Source organism: Physeter macrocephalus, chromosome 6 (assembly GCF_002837175.3).
Source record: "Physeter macrocephalus isolate SW-GA chromosome 6, ASM283717v5, whole genome shotgun sequence".
NCBI classification, from domain to species: domain Eukaryota; kingdom Metazoa; phylum Chordata; class Mammalia; order Artiodactyla; family Physeteridae; genus Physeter; species Physeter macrocephalus.
This window is the reverse complement of record NC_041219.1, coordinates 76,656,344-76,664,570: the sequence shown is the minus strand read 5'-3', so window position 1 is coordinate 76,664,570 and position 8,227 is coordinate 76,656,344. Positions and strand designations below refer to the sequence as shown.

Below are 8,227 nucleotides of genomic sequence, written 5' to 3'. Positions count from 1 at the left end.
TGAAAATAAATAAGGAAACACAAGCTTTAAATGATACATTAAACAAGATGGATTTGATTGATATTTATAGGACATTTCATCCAAAAACAACAGAATACACGTTCTGCTCAAGTGCTCATGGAATATTCTCCAGGATAGACCATATCTGCGTCAGAAATCAAGCCTTGGTAAATTTAAGAAAATTGAAATCATATCAAATATCTTTTCTGACCACAATGCTATGAGACTAGATATCAATTACAGGAAAAGAACTGTAAAAAATACAAACACGTGGAGGCTAAACAATACACTACTAAATAACCAAGATCATGGAAGAAATCAAAGAAGAAATTTTTTTAAAATACCTGGAAAAAGATGACAATGAAAACATGATGACTCAAAACCTATGGGATGCAGTAAAAGCAGTTCTAAGACAAAAGTTTATAGCAATACAATCCTACCTCAAGAAAAAAGAAAAATCTCAAAAAACCTAAACTTACACCTAAAGCAATTATTAAAAAAAGAACAAAAAACCCCAAAGTTAGCAGAAGGAAAGAAATCATAATGTTCAGATCAGAAATAAATGAAAAAGAAATGAAGGAAACAATAGCAAAGATCAATAAAACTAAAAGCTGCTCCTATGAGAAGATAAAGAAAATTGATAATCCACTAGCCAGACTTATAAAGAAAAAAAGGGAGAAAACTCAAACCAACAGAACTAAAAATGAAAAAGGAGAAGTAAGGTCTTCACTGGTGGTGCAGTGGTTGAGAGTCCACCTGCCGATGCAGGTGACATAGGTTCGTGCCCCGGTCCGGGAAGATCCCACATGCCGCGGAGCGGCTGGGCCCGTGAACCATGGCCGCTGGGCCTGCGCGTCCGGAGCCTGTGCTCCGCAACGGGAGAGGCCACAACAGTGAGAGGCCCGCGTACCGCAATAAAAAAAAAAAAAAAAAAAGGATAAGGCAAACCCCTCCCATAATCAGCATCAGCCTCCCCTCCCACTTCCTTCCAAAAAACCTCCCCAAATAAATCATACAATATAGGTAAGAGAGCTAGCTGTGCAAATGCAGCTGTGTCAAATAGCCAGGCCTGCCTGTCTCCCAGTGAGAGTGCCACCTCCGAAGGCGTTCCTATGTGAATGGATCACACGTATTTTCGTCCAGAGAGTTACTGGGGTGGAGGGCATCCCGTTCAAATATCCATTTTGAGGCTTTTTCCAACTGTAGGGCAAATCCTTCCAGATACTGCTTCTTAGTAAACATCAGCTGGTTTGCACTGAAGGAGCTAAACACAAGTATGAGTCTTTGGTATGTGTGCAGTTGGCACTGACTTTAATTCAAAGTACATAGTGTTTGATCTTGGTGCCTGTTGCATAGCAGATGCTCAGTAAATTATTTTCTGCTCTTCCCGCTTCCATTATTCAGTTTATTGTTGATTTTAAAAAAAAACTTTCTTGGCCTTCCCTGGTGGCGCAGTGGTTGAGAGTCCGCCTGCCGATGCAGGGGGCACGGGTTTGTGCCCCGGTCCGGGAAGATCCCACATGCCGCGGAGCGGCTGGGCTCCTGAGCCATGGTCGCTGAGCCGGTGCGTCCGGAGCCTGTGCTCCGCAACGGGAGAAGCCACAACAGAAAAAAAAAAAAAAAAAAAAAAAAAACAAACTTTCTCATGTGTTTTTCTTTGTTCTCTTTTAAAGGAGAGGTTTAAGGAAGCTGAGGAAATATACCAGGCTGGAATAAAGAACTGCCCAGATAGCTCAGACTTACACAACAACTATGGAGTTTTCCTAGTTGATACTGGTAAGCGAGATTAAAGAGAACCTGTTCTGTGGAGATGAGATAATACTATCTATCAAGCTAAATGGCAACCACGCCAATTATGCCTCAAAAGTCGAACTCACTGGGCTTGGCAGGAAGTTCACACCGTTAACAGTCACATTGTACTTTGGGGCTGTCCTTTCTCTAAATCTTCAAGCTCAATTCAGTAAGATCTGCCCGATTCTTATAATCAGATTGCTAAGGAGAACTCCCCAGGTGACAGGAAGTGGCCTTGGCCTTGATGATTTAATGAGCAACAGTCTCCTTTGAATAGCATTTATACAAGTTTATAAATCTATGATGATGAACTGTTCTCTACAACGATGCAGAACCTGCCTTTGAATCTATTTACTGGCAGATGGTAAATACTTTTCTACAGCCGATTAAGAAGTCTTAAATTGTTTCATTGTTCTTTATGTGATACATACTATAGAAACTGTACCATTATAATTGATAGAGTACCCTTATAGGACAGGTGCAAGATAAAATACACTTTATCTTATTTAATGTAAAACTTTACTGGGCAGGAATTCTGTTTTCTTTATGATTTGTACCCCGCATACTGTTGGCATGTTATGAATACTTGTAAAGAATCGGGCTTCCCTGGTGGCGCAGTGGTTGAGAATCCGCCTGCCGATGCAGGGAACACGGGTTCGTGCCCCGGTCCGGGAAGATCCCACATGCCGTGGAGCGGCTGGGCCCGTGAGCCATGGCTGCTGAGCCTGCGCGTCCGGAGCCTGTGTCCGCAACGGGAGAGGCCACAACAGTGACAGGCCCGCGTACCGCAAAAAAAAAAAAAAAGAATGAAAAGATGCTTGAATTTAATACAAAAACACTGCTTTGTTCTCATTGACTATTAGACTACCTGCCCTGCAATAAAATTCGATTTTAATTATTCTGTCCATATGAAATGCTCAAAAGGGTTTTTATTTTCTAGGATATTTGAAGCCCTTCTGTTTCTTAGGACATAAATTTACATTCTGATACACCTAGGAAACATCCCTTATTTTCACATGTAAAATTGTTTCTTAGTGCCACCTGCTGGTTCTTTGTCACTGTAATAATAAATTGGGTATCAAAGATTAAAAACAGACAAACAAAAAATTGAAGAGACCACCTGTTGGCCTGATCTAGCCCTCTTCCTTCTACTTCAACAACAAAATATCCCACCCCAACTCCCAGCCCCCCAAAATCTCACTGACCACCCTCTATATTTTCCCACCACTCCCACTGTATTCCGTTTTTATACTACTGAAATTCTCCCTATCATGATCTATACATAGACCTCTCCATACGTAGAGTCTTTTTTGGCACCTCCTAGTCAAACTTGCATTCAAAGAAGGTAGACTTGAGAAGATGTCTGTGTGGGTAATAAACATTCCATGCCATGTAGAAGTTCAGACTTGTCCACAATTCATTCGCTTACATTTAATTTCACTAGGAAGCTTCTTTGGGGAAACTTATCATACTAGAGAGACTTGATGGTAGTTCTGACCTTTACCCTCACTTCCCCTGGGATTTTTGTCAAGTTTCTTAATGTTTTTTTACTTTAGAGCCTGTATCTGTAAAGTGATAATATTTTTTTTAATATCTTTTAAATCCCAAGAGGCAACTAAGTGCTATCAAAAGGCAGCTAAATAGGATCAAAATACCTGCAAAAATCATGAGATCATTTAATTAGTGTTTTAAAATATACAATGCATTGCACAAATGCAAGGTGGTATTATTTTTATTTTTAAAGTCCCATTCAATAAATACCCTCTAAACAAAGTTGTATGATTTCAAAAGAGATTCTCAAAATACAGCAGATACCTGCTTATTTAAAGCAGTGCCTCAATCACTAGGTTGTGGTATAGTAATTGTGACAGACCCTCAGAAATTGCTTCAGGACAGGTTTCTTTCTATAATAGCCCATTCCACTTTTTGTATAATGCGAAGCAACAATATCTTACATAAATACCAATCATTGGTAATCTCAAAACATCATATTAACTAAGGCAATGGCCAGAAACCAGTTTGACTAAAATAATACATTTAATAAAAGAAACAGGTTTTAGTTTTTACTGCTTTTTTATTATTAATTTTTTAGAAGTGAAAATGAATAGTGAAATGGTCCAAAGTTAGGCAGTGGCAAGGAGAAGCCAAAATGTGAGCTAATTTACAAACTGAATAATTGGTGGTATGGCTGTAGGAAAAAAGATCATCAGAAGAGGAATTAAAGAGGTCATGTGTTTAGGGACTTCCCTGGTGGCCCAGTGCTTAAGAATCAGCCTGCCAATGCAGGGGACATGGGTTCAATCCCTGATCCGGGAAGATCCCACATGCCGTGGAGCGACTAAGTCCGTGCACCACAATTACTGAGCCTGTGCTCTAGAGCCCGTGAGCCACAACTACTGAGCCCGTGCTCCGCAACCAGAAGCCACCGCAATGCGAAGCCCGTGCACCGCAACCAGGGAAAGCCCACGTGCAGCAGCAAAGTCCCAGTGCAGCCAAAAAAAAAAAAAGTCCGTGTGTTTTATAATTAAGGCATGTTCTGGTCTTACCAACCTACCACCTGTTGATTACAGGCTCTCCGGAGAAGGCAGTGGCCCATTACCAACAGGCCATCAAACTTAGCCCAAGCCATCATGTGGCCATGGTGAACCTGGGGAGACTCTACAGGTCACTAGGAGACAACAGCGTGGCTGAAGAATGGTACAAACGGTAAAGTTCCTGGTTTTCACTTTGTAAGTCATCCTAAGACCTCTGCAATTGGCCATCAAATTCTTAGTTATTTGGAACAGATGCTCTCAGAATACTAGCAAATTTTGCCAATGCAGGCAATACAGATTCTCCTCTCCAAAGAGAGCAGTACAATAAATGGCACTTTGGGGATAAATGATATCCCAGTTAATGACTTTCTTGCCTGCTGGTTAACGCATAGTGCTAAACCAAGGTTGGAATTGAATTCCCATTTTAGTTAGTCCACTGTTTTCTGTTGAAGCTAAGGACTGCAACCCAAACCACAAATAGAAATTTCAAAAACGGATCTAGATGAAAAACTGTGCATACATCGAAACAAGCCTATCACCATAAATGGAAAAGATCCTTGGGGCTCAGTTTACCTATTGGTGGGTCACTAGAGACATGCTTATAGTCACAGGCTGGCGCCGTGATCTTTTTTGAACATTCTTCTTGGTATAAAAACAAAGACCATGTGGGAGCAGAGTCTCAAACTGTGTACAGTGGTCCCTAAATCTAAGTTTCAACCTTTGGAAGTGTACCTGTTAGAAGAAAATTGTCCATTTGTTTTCTCAAAATTTAGCGCCTTGCAGGTGGCACGCAAAACTGAGATATTATCACCGTTGGGAGCTCTGTATTACAACACTGGCAGATATGAAGAGGCTTTGCAGATTTACCGGGAAGCTGTGTCCCTTCAGCCTTCCCAAAGGGACCTCCGCCTGGCACTGGTGAGTAGACGGACAAAAGAAAGAAAATGGAGTAGGAAATAGACTCATGGCATGCAAATACAGGGAGCTGTAGTCAGTATGCCTCAAAACGGGAACTAGAACACTATACTATATCCATTTAATGAATATTCATATAACCAGTGTTAGAGCCATTCACCAAACACATGGACCCTAAAAACACTGTTAAGTTTTTGTTTTGAAGGAATTTCAAACTTACAAAACTTTGCAAGAATTTTAAATAACTCCCATATACTCTTCATCGGCAGGCGGACGCGCAACCACTGCGCCACCAGGGAAGCCCCAATGCCATCTGTTTTTAAATGTGCTCATGAAATACTACTCCTAGTAGTAGTAATAAGAGTAGAGTAATAACATGACAAAGTGCTGACTATTTGCTAGGCATTGTTCTCAGGGCTTCACCTGTTTTAATCCATTTAATCCTCAGAACAACCCTCTGAAATAGGTACTATTTTTATCCCTTTGTTACACTTGGGTACATGGAGGGGAAGTAAGGTCACAGGGGCAGTAAATGGTGGGGTTGGGATTCCGATCCATGTAGCCAAGCACTGGCAGCCCAATTCTTTTTTTAATTTTATTAAAGTATAGTTGATTTATAATGTGTTAATTTCTGCTGTACAGTTATACATATATATACACTTTTTTAATATATTCTTTTCCATTATGGTTTATCATAGGATATTGAATATAGTTCTCTGTGCTCTACAATAGGACCTTGTTGTTTATCCATCCTATATATATTTGTTTGCCTCTGCTGATCCCAAACTCCCATTCCTTCCCTACCCCCTCCCCCTGCCTTGGCAGCCAAAAGTCTGTTCTCAATGTCTGTGAGTCTGTCTCTGTTTTGTAGTTTTGTTCATTTGTATTGTATTTTAGATTCCACATACAAGTGATATCATATGGTATTTGTCTTTCTCTTTCTGACTTACTTCACTTGGTATGATAATCTCTAGGTCCATCCATGTTGCTGCAAATGGCATTATTTCATTCTTTTTGAAGGCTGAGTAATATTCCATTACATACACACACACACACACACACACACACACACACACACTACATCTTCTTTATCCATTCATCTGTCGATGGGCATTTAGGTTGTTTCCATGTCTTGGCTATTGTAAATAGTGCCGCTGTGAACATAGGGGTGCATGTATCTTTTTTTTTTTTTTAATAAATTTATTTATTTTATTTATTTATTTTTGGCTGTATTGGGTCTTCGTTGCTGCACGCGGGCTTTCTCTAGCTGTGGAGAGCGGGGGCTACTCTTCGTTGCGGTGCGCGGGCTTCTCATTGCTTCTCTTGTTGCAGAGCATGGGCTCTAGGTGTGCAGGTTTCAGTAGTTGTGGCACACGGGCTCAGTAGTTGTGGCTCGCGGGCTCTAGAGTGCAGGCTTAGTAGTTGTGGCGCACGGGCTTAGTTGCTCGGTGGCATGTGGGATCTTCCCAGACCAGGGCTTGAACCCGCATCCCCTGCACTGGCAGGTGGATTCTTAATCACTGTGCCACCAGGGAAGCCCCAGCATGTATCTTTTTGAATTATAGTTTTGTCTGGATATATGCCCAGGAGTGGGATTGCTGGATCATATGGCAACTCTATTTTTAGTTTTATGAGGAACCTTCATACGGCAGCCCAATTCTTAATTACTATGCCATGCTTTCGATAGCAATTACAGAAAACATGTGCTGAATGAATGCGTAAATGAATAAATATGCAACGGTACTCTCTATCTCTTACTTTGATTGGAGTCTTATGTAATTTTTGTCTTGCCTGTTTCCATTTAATACACACGCATGCACACTCACCAATTTGCTAGACCTCAGTGGGTGATACCTTCAGAAAGTTTTTCTTTTCTTCAGTAGATTGAAAGAAGACATTTTGAGATTTTTCATTCGTCTCTAATTTTCTTTTGAGTTTGACAATTTGTTGAGCTTGGCAATTAGAAAACACACTTTTAGAAACATGGAAATCCATTTTTGCTGGACTATGGATTTATAATTCAGATAAGAGAAATTTGCCAAATTCAAACCACACTGTGTTCCCTAAATGGTACTTAAATATGTGGATTCGAAGAGATGGCATCGGTCATTCCACAGAGTGTCTTCGCCTTTCTGAGTCAAATCAGATTTAGGCTTCTTGGCTTATTGCTAAGCACTCAGGGCATTTTTATTCACAAGCTCAAGGTGTCAGGTCTGAGAAAAATGATGCCATACATTCTCTTTTCATGTGTCTGGTTGAATGCTTAGTAGTAGTATCTTCTGATAAAATTATGGACCGTGTCCATGATCAGAGCACATGAAAGGAAAAGTTGCTTTGTGTTTTATGCCAAACGATTGCCTTTCACCTGACCTTCATAGCAGTACTAGGAAACTAGGAAATGGTTTACTTGTGAGTAATTGTTAGAACCTGGGTGATTTCATTTCATTTGATTCATTAATTAGGTGTTACCTCTACATTGTAAAAGAAAGTGTGACGTGACAATCTCAGATGGTTGTGGAAAATGTGCCTAAAAACGAATTCAGAATTATTGAAGGGTGTTAAAGTGGATTGTTAGAGTAGAAGACCAAAACAACTAGAAAAAGATCCATTGAAGCTGTGGCAATTGATCTCGGCCTTGCCACAAAGGGAGGAGTTGGAGGTGTGCCTTTGAGGGGCCCTATATTCCTGTTGGAGGGAACAGCTCAGAGATGGAAAGGGCGGGGTGATAAGGGAAGTAACAAATGGTTTGGTGGGCTATAGAAATATTTAGAGTAAAGAAAGGATAAGGCAGGGCTTCCCTGGTGGCGCAGTGGTTGGGAGTGCGCCTGCCGATGCAGGGGACACGGGTTCGTGCCCCGGTCCGGGAAGATCCCACATGCCGCGGAGCGGCTGGGCCCGTGAACCATGGCCGCTGGGCCTGCGCGTCCGGAGCCTGTGCTCCGCAACGGGAGAGGCCACAACAGTGAGAGGCCCGCGTACCGCAATAA

The 8,227-nt window shown here is 41.4% G+C and overlaps 1 protein-coding gene across 1 annotated transcript in view; it reads left to right on the top strand.

Annotated features, from left to right (window-relative positions):
- TMTC1 (transmembrane O-mannosyltransferase targeting cadherins 1) overlaps window positions 1–8,227 on the top strand; it is a 280,165-nt gene that overhangs the window by 245,381 nt on the left and 26,557 nt on the right. Inside the window, exons 12-13 of the mRNA XM_028491139.1 lie at window positions 4,362–4,497; window positions 5,099–5,243. Of these exons, the coding sequence (XP_028346940.1) occupies window positions 4,362–4,497; window positions 5,099–5,243 (281 nt within the window). The remainder of the gene's footprint in view (window positions 1–4,361; window positions 4,498–5,098; window positions 5,244–8,227) is intronic.